Source organism: Lissotriton helveticus, chromosome 2_2, assembly GCF_964261635.1.
Source record: "Lissotriton helveticus chromosome 2_2, aLisHel1.1, whole genome shotgun sequence".
Lineage (NCBI taxonomy): Eukaryota > Metazoa > Chordata > Amphibia > Caudata > Salamandridae > Lissotriton > Lissotriton helveticus.
Genome location: NC_136060.1, coordinates 525,725,617 through 525,742,432, shown reverse-complemented (window position 1 = coordinate 525,742,432; position 16,816 = coordinate 525,725,617). Strand labels below are relative to the sequence as shown.

The window sequence follows — 16,816 nt, the reverse complement described above, 5'->3', positions numbered from 1 at the left end:
ATTTTACTGCACGCTTTTTCCTAGCTACGGAAGCCGATTTAGTTGCTACCGCTGTGGCTTTCTCAGCCAATGAATTCCCTGCAACGTGAACGCCATCACGCTGATGACTCAGTGAGTGTATCACGTGAGTCTTTGGTAGTTCTTTTTTTAACAGAACTATTTGTTCCCAAAGCAGTTTTTGCTTTATTGTTGCACCTGTGTCATCTTTGTAACCGTTTTGAATCCATTTCTGTAAATCGCTGTTATATGATTTGACGCAGTAATACGAATCGGACACTATGAGTGTCGGGAATTTGCGATCTGCATTATCTAGCGCCATTTTCAATGCTATTATTTCAGTCTGTTGTTCTGAATTAGTTTCTACTGAGTGTGTTTTTGTTAATAGAGGTCTTAGTATACCTCCGCGCCACACTTCTTTTGTAATCTCACATGTGGGGTTGTATGCTTGTTCTCCCCAAACGGATGGTTGAGCATGTCCGTCTGTATAGATTACACAAGCGTACTGTCGTAATGGCAGAATGTCGATTGGCAGAGGGAATATTCTTTCATATTCTAGATATTTTAGTTCCTCTAGTTCTGGATCAAAGTAGTATTTTACTTTGTCCATTGTAATTGAATTCACCCATTGTATCCATTCCAGATTCAATGCTGTTGTTGGTAAATTACACGGGGTTGTTAATGCCTCAAAGGCTGATTCTGCTGTTCTGACTGTGATGTGTCTACCGTCAGCTTTATCTTTTTCTCTAGCTATTGCGGTTTGAACTGCATGAACAATGTTTTCTTTAATGCTGAATTTCTTTTCAGCTTTAGTGTACAAGTGTGATTTGAATGCAATTGGTACCTTTTCTCCCTCATTAGAGGTCAGGTATGTGAATCCGCATCTTCCTGGGATGACTCGAATCACAAGGTTGCGTGTGTTATCACGTGTTTCTAATTTTGTTTTAATTAACATATCTGTTTGTAGGGATCTCAGAATTTCTGTGTGTATTTGAGTCCAATTGTTTTTTTTTAAATCTGGTTTTATTAGATCATAAAGGGGTTTGACCCTTTCTGCGTAATTTGCAATGTATGTTCTTCCGAAATTTAGGAAGCCTAGAATTGACTGTAGGTTTTTTAGTGTTCTAGGTGCTTGGAGTACGGCACATTTCTCTAGGAAATTGTCAGCCAGGCTTTTGCCTTCACTTGATAATTCATATCCTAAGAACAGGACTGTTAGATGGGCAATTCTAGATTTTTTAAAGTTGAATTTGTAACCCTCTGCCGCGAACCCAAGTATTATGGTGTTCACTCTCTTCAAGTGAGTATCCAAGTCATCGTCTGTTAGGTATATGTCGTCGACATACGATAATGCTTCGTCGTCATATGTTTGTAGTAACTCTGTTACTCTTGCTGAGAATAATCGTGGGCTGTTCTTGTACCCCTGGGGTAACCGACAGAATTCTTTTTGAGCGCCATTTATTGAGAACGCTGACAAGTATCTGCTCTCTGGTGCTATATTTTGACAAAAGAATCCATTAGAGATGTCTAATGTTGTTTTATATTTTTTGCGCACTATGTTATTCATTAGTGCAGCACTATGCGAGTTTTGCACTGCAAAAGTTTTGCAACATGAGTTAAGGTGTCTGTAATCCAAAACTAGATGATATGAATTGTCTGGTTTGGAGACAGGAAACAAAGGGTTGTTCATTTGTGAGGTGCAAGTTTCAATCACCCCCTGGTATTCTAGTTGATCTAGAATTTCTTTTACCTGTTTTTTAGCTTCTTGCTTGATTGGATACTGCCTTTGTGCAGTAGGTTGTGATTTTAACTGGATTTTGTGAGGAGGAGACTCCTCATCCCATCCTACATGATTTTTATATAAAGCAGGAGCTTGAGCTACTGCCCACTTTCTTGCAAGTGTATATTTTTTATGAATTGGAATATGATTTGAGAAGGCAGGCATAATTATTTCTTCGCCATGTGGGCACTCCCTGACGAACTCTGGTGGCCAATCTTTTTCAGCTAGAAGGATGTCATAGCCCTTGGAGAGATTATCCCAAAAAAGGCCCCTTATTTTCCTAGTCTTATCCCCTTCTATACGTAAAGTTATTTCATATATTTTGTGAGGTTTGCTAACTCTGGTGTCTGCAGTTTCCACCTGAATGTATTCATTCGTGTCCACTGTCTCCAGATGATTCATAAGGACTTTGCGTGCTATGCTCACTTCTGCTGCGCTGTCTAGCATTGTCTGAGCCCACTCTCCGTTTTTCAGCTGTGTCCTCAGTATTCTCGGCATTGTTGAATACTTTAATACTGGCTACCTTCTTTTTTGGAAACTGTAATTTTTTATTTTGATGAGCAGGTTCCTTGTCTTTGGACTTGACGTGCCCTTCCCTGGGTTCCGATCGTCCTCTTCTTTCCGATTTCTGCGAGGAAGTCTGAAAAGATTGAGAGGGACGTGTATCAAAATTTTGATATCTATCCGGTTTCTTTATGTTATCCCTATTTCTAAGGTTGTATTTTTTCACAGAGGGCTCCCTTTGGGGAGACTTGGGTCCTTGGTCCGGAGATCTTTCTCTCCGCCGAGGAGACCTTCCTCTGGACTGGAATCTCTTTTCTTTTGGATTGGATTGTTTGTTTCCATCCCAGTTCTTCTTTTGACTGTTTAGATTATTTTTAATAAATATTTTTTCAGGACTTTCAATTAGTTGGGGCTTTACTGGTATTCCACCCAAACTATCTCTACCTAGTTCTTCATAGGATTTTTCTATAATTCTGGCAATTTCAGCTGGTTGGTCAGCTATATCTGTCTCTTTTAACCTCTGGCGGATCGCCACATTCGCTGCTTCTCCTTTTATGTTGGCTAGTAATATTGCCGAGACCTGCTTGAAGTCTTTTAGTAATTTCATACCGAGAGTTAAAGCGGGTTCTGGACCGTATTCGTCTTGAATTTGTTTTAGCACATCTGGTATTACCGACATGGATGGTACACCATGTGTTTTTGTGTAAATGGAAGCAAAGACTGTACCCCAAGTGTCACAGTCCTCCACGTGTGGTGCGATTCCCATTGGAAGACAGATAGTCAGAATCCTGTGCTTATCCACAGGGGTGGTGTCTGGAAACACCGCCTCTATTTGGGTGATTTTTTGTGCTAACCAGAATGGTATTTGTTCCCGTTTAGCTGGTACTTTACCTAGGCAGGATTGTATGTTCTGTGGTGTAATTTTATTCGTGTTCCCCTGATGTGGGGTCAGCTGTGGAATTTTAACTACAGGTTGGATGGTTGAAGTCCGCATTACATATTGGACTAGTTGTCTATATATTTTAATTAGTTGTTTTAGTTGTACTAAAACATCTGCTGCAGACAAAGTCAAAAAGTCAAAAGTTTTTTATTTTGTTTCGGTACTCTTTCGAGGACCACAAAATTATTAAAAAGAAAATACATATTACATTTGCATACAACTTAATACATTTTCAGTGTTATTTTAAAAAATGTATAAATCTTATTACAAACATATTCGTTAGGTGGCTTAGCGCATATGGAGATGAAATCCCTTACGTTAGTGGTCCTACAGGACCGATATATAGGCTCTAGACATGATAACCTAGCAGTGACAACGACTTTATTTGGACATACGAAGAGCAAATGCTCTAAGTTCTGTTTACCCCCCGAACACAGATTACATTGTGAGGGACTATTTAGTTTCCAGGAAGAGGTAAAGGATAACAAGGGGAGTATACCCAGACGTAACATCATGATCGTACGCCTTGCACCATGGGTAAGAGTGTATTCCAGATATGGCAATTTTAGCTTATATTCTTGGGAGTCAGCATAAGTTTTGTACGTAGATAGTTTTGTACAATGGGAGTGATCTAGCTCGTAACTCAATTTTGGAGAAAATGTTTTTAAAAATAGTTTGAGTTGTGCGGGTGTCCAAGATGATAACATTTCTGCACTAATTTTTGCTAAGCAGAAAGCCTCTCCCATGTTTTTCACAAATATAGAGTTGATGGTATCCTCACTAAAGATCTCAATTTTTAGCAAATGTCGTAGGGTACCCTCTTTGGAATGCAGAAGGTTATATGCCCACCTAATGAGGCTCGCTATTGATATCGCAAATGCGCTGGTGATCGTACATTCCAGCCTTAATGCCTGTACAGGTGTTGAATTAGAAACTTTCAATAGCTTTTTTAGTATTTTCCCTTCATTTATATCCATATAACTCCATTGTTTTAGGGGAATATGTTCAGAGGCGTAAGATAGAACCGGGGAGATTTTGGCTCCATAAATTTTTATTAGTGCTGAGAAATGCCTGCTTCCTGTCTTCCTATACAAGCGTGATATTGCCCCAGCGTGTAGATCACATTTCCTTTTTAAATGGGTAATTTGTTTGCTGTTACTCATATTATGCGAAAAGATTCTTCCAAGATAGGTATATTCCTTTGTCTGCTCCAAGATCTCTCCTCCCAGTTTCCATTGGTACTTCACTTCTTTTTTCTTTTTTGTGAATGCAACTACTTTAGTTTTATTTATATTCGGAATTAAAAAATGATCTTTCGAGTAGTTGTGTAAAGTATCTAAGAGATTTTGAAGACCAAAGGGTGTCAGGTCGAACAAGACAATATCGTCCGCATACAGCAAACAATGTATCCGTTGAGCTGCCATTTTCGGTGGAGTGCATTGCCCTTGTTGTAAATGCGACGGTAGGTCGCTCAGGTATAGGGAGAAAAGGATCGGGGCCAAAAGACACCCTTGCTTTAGGCCATTAGATGTATATATTATCTTTGACAGGCCCCTCTCCCCCCCCATTTGGACACGGCACCAGGTATTACTATGTAAGTTCACGATTAATTGTAATAGAGGCTCTGGGATACCCATTTTTCTCAGTTTCATCCATAGTGTCGGCCTATCGACCCTATCAAACGCTGTTGAATAGTCAATAAAGGCTGCGTATATTGTTTGCGATTTCCCAGTTACGTATTTATCTAATAAAAATTGAAATATAGCTATATTATCCGTAACCGAATGGTTCGATCGGAACCCAGCTTGAAACATGGGAATTAATCCCTTCGAAAATGCCCAAAGTTTCAACCGGTCGAGAATTTCTGCCGCAAAGATCTTTCCGCCAGCATCCATTAAAGCAATTTGTCTATAATTGCCAGCTATACTCCTTTTTCCTTTTTTGTATATAGGAATTATTGTGCTTCCTTTCCACGAGTTTGGAATGTTCCCGGAGTCGAATATGTAATTGAATAATGGCGCTAACATCTGACCCCATGCTTTTTGGTCAGCTTGATAAACCTTTATCGGGATCTGATCAGGACCGGATGCGCCCGTACTTCTTGCCTTTTTGATATTCAAGGCAATTGACACTGCCGAGGCCCTGGAGAGTTTTATATCATTGTTTATCTTTTCTTGTTCAGTGACCTTTCTCGCCCATCCCTTCATGTTGGGTTTATATAGATCATTTAAAAATATGCCCCAGTCTTCTTCTGAGACGGGGATTGCTTCAAGCTTCTTTTTAGTTCCCGTCATCTTAGCTATCAAAGACCAGTATTTTCGTTGATTGCATTGCCTTGCTGCTATTTGGATATCAATCCAGTTGCGGTCCTGTTTCAACCTTTCCTGTTTGGCAAATTGTCTACGAATTTGATTCTTTAGTTTATTTATTTCAGCTTTATATGTTGGCGATTTACTCAGGTACTGAGCCCGAATCATCCTGTTAAGCATTTTTACCGTTGGCTGATTGCAGTTTTTGTACTTGCTAACACACTTTCTTTGTGCTGGTCTGTCCTGTTTTAATTCGCTTTGTATTGCGTGTTTAAGTTCATTTAATACAATTTCATAGTTCTTGATAAGATCTTCTGAGTAAGTAACGGTTAATAATTGGGATTGTGTAATTAGTACATTCAAATAGTCCAAATTTTCCGCCCCCCAAAAGATCCGACGCTGGACTAGATTTACTTCTATTTTGGGTTTACTGAATATTGGATCGTTCTGGAAAGTGGTTTGTGGCATCCAGAGTGTTGTTAAGCAAAGAAGGGCATGATCGCTTTCCTCATTAAATGTAACAGACAATTCAGAAATTTGTTCTTTTAACTCATTCCCACATATGAAGTAATCAAGAATGGAGGGGACTCCGTTTCCTTGTCTAGTGAATGAAGCTGGCTTATCTCCATTGATATTTCCATTTAAAATTGTCCCGTTTATACTTGGAAGGAATGATAATAACAGGCTTCCTCTTTTATCCGACTTTACTCCTTTTGGAAATTGCGGGAGTGCTATTTCCAGTGATTCCTCCTTAAATAATGTTGACCATTTCTTTATTTCGCTATTTGATATTTTGGCGTTTAGATCGCCCATGATGATATATGGTAGGTGATGTTGGTCTTCGAGGATGTTGGATATGGTTTCTAAGAGATGATCGAATAAAGGGTCATGTTTTTTACTTGGTGGTGCATAGATGTTAAAAAGTAATATTTTCTTATAAATGTCTGCTGGTTGTAGTTTAAGTTGAACTTTGATACATTGTAGATTGTGCGAATAAGTATCAATTGTTTCTTGTGACCAGCAATAGTCTTCTTTCAGCAGGATTGCCATGCCTCCTTTTGCGTGACCCCTTTTAGATTTTTTTGCTGGATTTTCGTAGACATAGTATCCTTTTTGCGTGAAGGAAGTGGTGAACCATGTTTCCTGCAAAGCAAGAATGTCTGGATTATCTTTTGTTGCATCTTTCATTTTATTGGTAGTTTTCCCGGCCATGTTCCATAACGATAATTTCAAACCTTTGCTAAACCTGACGTTGTTGTAGATTGTCCATTTTTTTGCCGTTTAATACTTCTGGTAACCACGTCCAAGATAGTAGGTTATTCTCCTTTTCTTTTGGATTAATATTCCGGGACCAAACCGACCTTTCACCATGCATTACTTGTATTTTTAATATGTCTTTACTCATGTTATTTGTTGTATGTTCATCCCTTTCTATATTGAGTTTATTTTCAGTATGAGGTTGTGTAGTTACTACTGCATTTTGTGAGTTGGTTTTGATTTCTGGGATTGAGATTACTTCATAACCATGCTTTTGTAGAATTTCCTTTTCTCTTATAATTATTCCAGGAAGAACTGGAGAGAAGAATGACACTTGTACGAATTTAATACTTTCTTTTTTTGGGAAGCGTACTAGGTCTATTTCTTTACTTGTCAGAGAGTTCAGGGAAGGAATTTCTTGCAATAGATTAACTATTCTTCCTCGATTGAGCGGGATATTGTCAGTTGGAAACAGTTCCTCGATAGTTAGGTGTTTTGATTGTTTTCTGTCCCACTGCCAAATTTTGTGATCTTGTAGATCTTTTGTGTTACTAGTTTTTTGCTCTGATGATTTTCTTGCTGTTGGCTGGCAGTATTCTTCTGCTTTAGGATTCAAAGGCTTCGCCAGCGTAGTTATTTTAGTCGATGAAGTGTTCACCAAATTAGCAAAAGTGTGTCTTTGAAATTTGAGTTTGTTCCCTTTTTTTTTATGGATTCTTCTCAGGGGTCGTCCTCGCTTTTTCTTTCCCATATTTTCCTTCACTTCTTTGTTTATAATTTTTCCCGTCTGTTTTATTTCATGTTCATTGATATCCTTTGTTAAGTGTATTTTATTTTCAGGGGATATCGTACCTTGACCTTTCTCAATTTCTTTGTTGGAAAAAATGGGATCATTTTTGATGCTATTTTCGGAGGTATATTCCTTTTCTTCTCTGAAGAGCTTCTTCAGAGAATAGATTGTGGGAATTTTTTCCTTTGATCGTAGTTTCTTAAATTCAATCTCGTTTATTTTCGCATCTGATGTTTGTGTACTTGCGTTTTGCATTTTTTGAGATCTTGATCTTTTTTTACAACCATCTTCAGACTGTACCGGGTTGACCATTTCTGGTTTATCGGATGAGACTTTAAATGATTCTTTTTTCTTTTTTTCTTCCACCAAGAATTTGAGAATGCCTATTTGGACGTCCAGAGTGTCATCTGAATTGGTTAAAATTTGACCGAGATGGGTGAGAACTGATTCCAAAATGTCTTGAAGGGAAAAGAGTGCTTTTGACAGGGGTGGAACGGTAGCTGGCTGGGTTAAATTAGGAAAAAAAAGGTCAGTGAGATTAGTTTGATTGGTGTACAGTTTAGGTGATTTATCTGGGGAGCTGGTGAGTGGCTGGTTTATTCTTAACGGAGTCACTGATTTCTGCTCTTCGATCTTCGTAATGTTGTTTACTGAGACCTCGTTGGCTAATTCATTATCCTGCTGTCTAATTGGTGTTATTTGCGACATCTCTAGGATTGATTGACAGTACTCTTCCGAGGGGAGAATCTTTGACAGATTTATCTCTGGATTTGTTGATCCTTGATTTTGATTACTTAGTTCAGAAAGTAATATTGACTGATGTTCACAATCAATAATTGAAAGAATTTGTTTTTTTTCTTCTTCCGAAGTACGGAGAAATGAGTGGTTTTTCTCGGAGAGAGTAGAAAAGTATTTGGTTATTGCCGGTGTATTGGAAATTTGACCTGGTTTCATAGATTTATCGACAGATTTTCTAATAGCTGCATCGGTACCCATGCGTTTCATATAAATTGTTCTTGAGCGCAATTTTTTTAAAGCCATCATTAGGGAGTATTGTGATCAAGTGAACAGATGGACCTGATCTCCTGGTTTCGATGTTAGTGGGGTGGCCCGTCCCGTCCTCGATCGTCCCCGGACGGCCACAGACGGCCCGCCCTTTGCCCGGGCTTGGCCCCGCGCTTTGTCCCGCGCGCGTCCCGCGTCGCGTGAGTCTACTTGTTGCTTTATGCGCGTAGCCAGTGGGCGTGTCCGTGGGTGTGTCGCCTGGGGGAAGAGTCTCCAGCTGCCCCAGGCAGGGGTTGCTGGTCCTCGCAGTCCCCCGGGCTAGGTGCAGTTCTTGATTTTGCCCTCGCCTCAACCCTGGAGACTCAAGCTGGGAGCGAAGGTCAGAGCGTGCAGACAGCAGCTCCCGCTCACACCAGCGAGTCCCCGGGGAGGCAGCCGCACGGAGCAAAGAGAGCTTGATGATTCCTTGCGTCTGACAACGCAGTAAGCAGCACAGATGGTCGGGTTCCCTCTCAAAGCACAATGGTAGCAGCAGTCAGGTGAGTGGCGCCCGCGAAGCGGGTGTCACGAATTAAAGTACTAGGATCGCCGGTGGGCGTGTCCGTGGGCGTGTCGCCTGGGGGAAGAGTCTCCAGCTGCCCCAGGCAGGGGTTGCTGGTCCTCGCAGTCCCCCGGGCTAGGTGCAGTTCTTGATTTTGCCCTCGCCTCAACCCTGGAGACTCAAGCTGGGAGCGAAGGTCAGAGCGTGCAGACAGCAGCTCCCGCTCACACCAGCGAGTCCCCGGGGAGGCAGCCGCACGGAGCAAAGAGAGCTTGATGATTCCTTGCGTCTGACAACGCAGTAAGCAGCACAGATGGTCGGGTTCCCTCTCAAAGCACAATGGTAGCAGCAGTCAGGTGAGTGGATGTGGTGTGTATCCGGCTAGGACCGGCCATGTTGCTCCTGGTCTACCTAGTGGACCGAGCCTGGTGATGTGATTATTATGTTTTAGGGCGCCATTAAACAAGAGCAGGTGCTCTTGGAATTTGAGTGGTACTTCCACTTCCTCGAAAGGAGTGTAGGTATCCGGAGGTTCCTCTATTTTATAATAGTGGAACTCCTTTGTTACAGCATTTGCTGCTGGAAAGTTTATCCATGAATAGAATACCTCTGTCTGCCGATATTCGTGTGCCTCAATTACGAATATGACTGTACCACCTCTTGGTGTCAGTCCATTTTCTATAAGTTTTAACGTTATAGATCTTCTTATGTTGACCGGGATGAGTTTTATATCCGGGTCTGCTTCTTGCATAGTATTATCAGCTTCTATTAGTTCAGCTGCTACTCTAGCTCTCTCTCTTTCATCATCACTTCCTGGCATTTTACTGTCAGGAAGGTTATTCTGTTTGTTTGCAGATCAGGTTTCTTGTGGAAACAAAGATTAGATGCACAATATTTTGGAACAGTGTATCCTTCAACGTTGATTGAACCAAGAACCATACATAGGAGTTCCCTCCTGCGAGGTTTGGCGGATTTTACCTCTCACCCACTCCAGACGTCTTTGGAGTATTATGGGAAAAAGGGGTCTGAGTGAAAGAGCACGACTGAGTTACTCTAAAGTCTTGCGTTCGTTTTATCGCCTATCCAAACACGTTGGGCGCCATGTAGTGTAGTTCCTATTATCCCAATAGGCTCTGCGCATTGGAATAATACCTCCAATAGTATAGACCTAGACCAGACGTTAACTAGGTCTTCTACTGTCGATATTAGACTTAAAGTTTTGGGTTTGCCAGCTAGCTCAGAGTTCACTAGAAACTTTCTCAAATAGGCAAGGAGGAGTTGAACCTCCCTGGATAGACAAGAAGGGATTTAGTTTCTGACAACCATAGAACATGACAACTTTGCTCTCCCCTAATCAAGAGTGTATCTCTAGAGTCGTGTGAAAACAAAAGACAACTTATTTTACTCAGTCAGTACGTGCATTCTTAGTTTCACCAGATTGTAGAGAAAGGAAGAGACGGGCGTGTTCAATAAAAGATGTTATTTATTGATCAGTCTCTTTTCTCGTACAAGAGAAATGGATAAGATATTATCGCAATACTTATGGTTAAGTAAAGTGCATACAATAAAAGCAGAATTATAAAATAATACTGTAAAAACATTGATATGGTTTCTAAGCCATACGTTATTTAAAATGGACAGAATATATACATACACATATACATTTAACTAATAGTACTCAACTGGTGCTTTTAACTATGCCTACCCCAGTGTACCTGACCTAAGCCTAATACGTGGGCGGGGATAGAAAGTAGCAGTTTAAGTTAAGTTTGTTTTGCCAAGTGACTGACTCAAGAATTCTCTGTAAGGGGTTATTCAGCTCTGTACCTGAGATCTAGGATGGTTGAGGGATAGTATCTCTCGTCTGAGGTCTCGATATTCCAAGCTGCCTGCGAGGGCTGCTCGGAAGCGCCGGAGCTGGATTTCTCGGCAGGAGAAAGCAGCGTCTCGTTCTCAGCGTGTCAGGAAGGCGGGGCAGCGCCGGTGGCTTCGCTCTCTGCTGGGCTTTGGCAAGTCTCGCTGCTCCGATCTCGTCACCACCGCGTGTGTTTGCTTAAGGCAATATCGGTAATATTTATACCTGTAAGGTGCCGAGATTGACGTAAGGATGGACATAGATACGTCAATAAGGATGTCATACGAGCTGGTCGTTAGCACATTCTTTTACTGAAGTTCTTTGAGAAATCAAAACAATGGCCGCAGGGATTTTCCCAGGTTGTCATAGGTTTGATTTGTTTTGAGAACTCCGTATGCCTTATCAGGGGCTGGAGGAATATTGCTTGCCTAATTAGATGGCAAGCGTTATGACCTAATCAGATAACGCGCTCCTGTGCCGTGGTCTGGCGTAATCAGATAACGGTTTCTGCATCATGGGATGGCTGCTAGTTAATTTGTTAACCAGAATAGGGTCAGGAATAGGGGGATCGATACAGAACCTATAGGAATACATCACACTCTCCTCTCTGTTCCAGTGCCTGCTCCTATGATCTTTCCTTGTGAGTCTCTCCTGTGCCTGTTACTAAACACTTCCTGTCTAGCTCCTCTCCTTTCCTCTCTGTTCCAGTGCCTGCTCCTATGATCTTCACTGTGAGTCTCCCCTGTGCCTGTTACTAAACACTTCCTGTCTAGCTCCTCCCCCTGCCCTCTCAGTTCCAGTGCCCGCTCCTATGATCTTTCCCTGTGAGTCTCCCCTGTGCCTCTTACTAAACACTTCCTGTCTAGCTCCTCTCCTTTCCTCTTTGTTCCAGTGCCTGCTCCTATGATCTTTCCCTGTGAGTCCCCCCTGTGCCTGTTACTAAACACTTTCTGTCTAGCTCCTCTCCTTTCTTAGTGCCTGCTCCTATGATCTTTCCTTGTGAGTCTCCCCTGTGCCTGTTTCTAAACACTTCCTGTCAAGCTCCTCTCCTTGCCCTCTCTGTTCCAGTGCCTGCTCCTATGATCTTTCCCTGTGAGTCTCCCCTGTGCCTGTTACTAAACACTTCCTGTCTAGCTCCTCTCCTCTCCGTTCCAGTGCCTGCTCCTATGATCTTTCCCTGTGAGTCCCCCCTGTGCCTGTTACTAAACACTTCCTGTCTAGCTCCTCTCCTTTCTTAGTGCCTGCTCCTATGATCTTTCCTTGTGAGTCTCCCCTGTGCCTGTTTCTAAACAATTCCTGTCAAGCTCCTCTCCTTGCCCTCTCTGTTCCAGTGCCTGCTCCTATGATCTTTCCCTGTGAGTCTCCCCTGTGCCTGTTACTAAACACTTCCTGTCAAGCTCCTCTCCTTTCCTCTCTGTTCCAGTGCCTGCTCCTATGATCTTTCCTTGTTAGTCCCCCCTGTGCCTGTTACTAAACACTTCCTGTCTAGCTCCTCTCCTTTCCTCTCTGTTCCAGTGCCTGCTCCTGTGATCTTTCCTTGTTAGTCCCCCCTGTGCCTGTTACTAAACACTTCCTGTCTAGCTCCTCTCCTTTCCTCTCTGTTCCAGTGCCTGCTCCTATGATATTTCCCTGTTAGTCCCCCCTGTGCCTGTTACTAAATACTTCCTGTCTAGCTCCTCTCCTTTCCGTTCCAGCGCCTGCTCCTATGATCTTTCCTTGTTAGTTCCCCCTTCCTGTCTAGCTCCTCTCCTTTCCTCTCTGTTCCAGTGCCTGCTCCTATGATCTTTCCCTGTGAATTCACCAACACTCCTTTGTTTTCAGACGCAGCGCTTGTCCTGTATGGTGAAACATACCGCTACCCACCTCCTAAACTTTGCCCTTCGCGGTGTCCTGGGAGAGAGCACCGAGCAGCGAGGGTCACATGTCGCTGCTGACCGGCTGCGGTTTGATGTCAGCACCAAGGTAAGACGGGTGTTTGGGTTTGCAGAGCAGTATTGATGGCACGGCACATGCGGAATGGAAGACGAGTGGACGATGGACATATAGACAGGTTCATTGCTTACGTACCCCACACCACAATCTGTACGAGCCGCGTGGTGAACCCAGCATTTTTCAGCAGCTGAAAACCGTTGAGATCTAGGGCCAGATGTAGGTAAATATCATTTACCGATTCTAATATACCGAATTTTACAGATTCGGTAGTTTAGAATCGGTAAATGATATGTAGCTAATGATTCGCTAAATGTTACCGAATCGGTAAAATTCGGTAAATACCGATTCAGTATTCCCCATTCATTCCTATGGGCCTGTATGCCCATACGAATGAAAGAGAATTACCGATTCGGTAAATACCTAATCGGTAAAAGGGGGTAGACTTACAAGGGTGGCAGGGTGTCACATTGACACCCTGTTTCACCCCTGGGTGCACATGTGGCACACATACATGCCCTAAGGGCATGTGTGTCTGCCACATGGCACAGTTGAAAAAAGCACAAAATTGCTTTTTTAACGGGTTTTGTTATTTACCACCAACTTGTAGTTGGTGGTAAATAACGAATCCTTACAAGTGAAAAGTGCTTCGTACATTAAGGATTCGCTAATTTACCGAATTGGTATTTAAGAATTCGGTAAATTACCGAATCCTTAAATTAGGCCCCTGCATCTGAAAAGCCTAATACCGGTCGGTAACGTCTGAAATTCAGTAATTTCGGCCGTTATCGACCGGTATTAGGCTTCCTACATCTGGCCCCTAGTATTTATTAATGTTCTTATACTTACACATTGACCGCTTTATTGTGGCCGGATCTTAGGGAATGATGAGTTGGTTAAACTTGCTTATGGAGTTGGTTTACACCACAGAGTAGCAAGGAACTTTTCTGTCACATAGAGAGTGTAGGTCATGAAGTCACTTGTGCTTCACATGTGTGGAACAAAACAACACAAGCAGGGCCCATGGTGCATGAGGTGGACGTGGTATGAGTCTACGGTGAGGGGTTAGGCCAGGTTGCCAGGTTGTCAGTCTACTCCTATACTATTATATAATTAATTAAGGATTGATAATCATTAACACATTCCAGCTTTTACGAAGGAAGGTGGGAAGGGTGCAGAGGTGTGGGGGCTGGAACGTGTTCTCAGCTGTGTGGGTTGGGAAGGGTGCAGAGGTGTGGGAGCTGACTGGTGCAGAGGTGTTGGGGCTGGGAAAGGTGCAGTGGCATGGGGTTTGGGAAGAGTGCAGCGGTATGGAGGCTGAGAAGGGTGCAGAGGGCTGAGTTGCGGGGACTTCCTCCTGAGCTCTGAAGTGGGTCCTGTGTTTGTAAGAATCATTCTGCCCTGGTGTGGGCTCTCACATATGACTTTAACCCCTCCCCTGCTGATGACGGAACCGCTCCGTCATCAGCCGCGGACGCGCTGTGCTGATGACGGAGCGGTTCCGTCACTCAATAGAACGCTCAGCGCAGGCGCGGAATCCGCGCCGCGCAGGCGTGCCGAGCGTTCTATTGAGCGGGCGGGGCCGTGACGGAACCGCTCCGTCATAAGCACAACGCAACCGACGCTGGCGACGGAGCGGTTCCGTCACCAGCATGCGCCCGCCGCTCTTCCGCCCCGCCCCCTTAGCACTGCGGCGGAATAGCCGCCGCAGTGAAGGGGTTAAGGAAAGATCCTCAGCTGGACGAAGATGCACCACAGGTCAGTCAAATGAGCACAGAGAGAGGAGAACATGTAAGGTGTATTTCATGGTTTCATGAGTACAGTGTCCAGAATTGTTCCCCGAATCAGTCAGTAGGTCTATGTTTTGTTCGATTTATCAAATTATTATTATTTTTTTAAATAGTACTTGCATGAGAACCAATTTCGGTCACAGAATGTGTGTATATCAGCATGTGTTATGTGAAGCACATTGGTTATACGCAAGAAACTATTATTATTGCCAGTATTACTGTAATTATTTTTATTATCACTGCACTTACTACTGCTACTATTATTATTATTTCAGTTATTTTTACCAATTTCTAATTAATTTGTAACTATTAATACTGCTAATACTTTTTAGGTCTCGCCAAGGCAGCGCACATGCGCTGCTCTAGGAGGGCCTTTAGCCATTGGTCTGCTAATTTTCAAGCACACACTCGTGCTTGTGGCGGCATCCACCTTGCAGGAGCGAGCAGCGGCGCGCCACAAGCACGAGTGCAGTGCTTGAAAATGAGCAGACTGATCTCCCAAGTGCGCGCACGCGCGCAACTCGCGGGCTCACCTTCTGCTCCACCTCTCTCTCACATGGGCGCACCCCTCGCAGGCGGTGTATTTTCAGCAAGCACTTACCAGGACAGTACTTGGTTAAAATAAATTACAACACACAAAGACATGCAATGCAGCACTGCCGCCAACTACAAGCAAAACTTGGATTCAGGAACCCCTCGCGGGCTCACCTCCTGCTCCCCCCTCTCTCTCACGCGCGCACCACTCGCGAGCGGTGTATTTTCAGCAAGCGCTTCCCAGGACAGTACTTGTGAAACCCACAAAAACGAACAACGGACAAAAAGAAGGCTATGTGTTACTCTTCAAACATAGTAAAGAAAGTCTGAGTACCTAATTCTTGCCCATAAGGCCACAGATACCAGACGGTCACCTAAGCTTCAAAACTACATTCCTCAACTCCTCAGTCCCAGACTAATCTCACCAAACCCTTATGCACACTCCTAAATGCATCACAGAATCAAAGGCCAACCAATTGGAAGTGTCTCATTCTCAACAACACACTTCTGCATCTTTCACTTCTAGGCATTTGCTCCCTCACTCTCCTCTACTTATGACCGCATATTCTGCATAACCAACTGTATACGTCCATGCAACAGCTGTGACTACATTTACCACATGCAAGCATGTGCTAACCCAGCTCTTCTAGCCCAGCAAGCTGAGTCCTGAGTTTTCCAGCACTGTGAAGCAATGCATACTCGGACAGACCTGATATGTGCAGTAATGCACGCTCCCGACATACCTATGCCTCGCACCCACACATACAAGAAGTGTTAAGTGGCCGTCCCATCGATGGTATATATTGTATATATACATCACCCCCAATCCACCTTTACATTTCAACCATGGTGGAAAAGCATTTAATCAAGAACATGATAACATAGCAACAATTTTGCTGATGTAAAAAGTATAATGAACTACAGCCTGCATGGGCAGCACCACTGCTTAGTTTCTCTAAATAACTGTTCATCCTCAAAGCAAACACTTTTCTCCACCACCTCTCTGTGCCCTCCACCTCTGCTCTGTTTTGCTATGCGTGAATGCTCATGTTTTTAAGCAACTGAAAAAAAAAAACCTCTTTAAGGTTTTGGAAAATATGTGGCTTAACTGTTTGAGCTGCCAACTTTGGAACTGAGCAACTTGGTTTGAGTTGGTGAGTGAGCATAATATCCTTGGATTGTTGGCAAATACATTACTTTAAACGCCCATGCCTACAAAAAAACAAGCATTGGGATAGCCAATAGGTCTCACCTTTGAGACCTTATATGTGTTTATTTATCCAGCACAATATCCTTGGTGCAACAACATCAAGTGTTGCATGGCTAAACACCTGTAAGGTCCCAAAGGCGAGACCTATTGGCTATGCCAATGCTTGTTACTATTGTTATTGGTATAAATATTGGTGTTGGCATTAATATTATTATTCTGATTGTGTCTACTGTTGTTTTTTCATCTTGTGGCCGGTTAGAGTGCTAGTCGACCCTGGTCAGGCTCTGCAGTAGGCGCTGTATTCGGCAGGCAGTTGTGAGTGGCTTCCTGCATCAGCTCATGAGTATGTTGATGTATATGACAGGCTTTAGAGCA

The 16,816-nt window shown here is 43.1% G+C and overlaps 1 protein-coding gene across 1 annotated transcript in view; it reads left to right on the top strand.

Annotated features, from left to right (window-relative positions):
- Positions 1-16,816, top strand: part of LOC144821935 (alanine--tRNA ligase, mitochondrial-like) — a 189,817-nt gene that overhangs the window by 86,583 nt on the left and 86,418 nt on the right. The window contains exon 14 of the mRNA XM_078679085.1: positions 12,800-12,940. Coding sequence (XP_078535211.1) covers positions 12,800-12,940 — 141 coding nt within the window. The remainder of the gene's footprint in view (positions 1-12,799; positions 12,941-16,816) is intronic.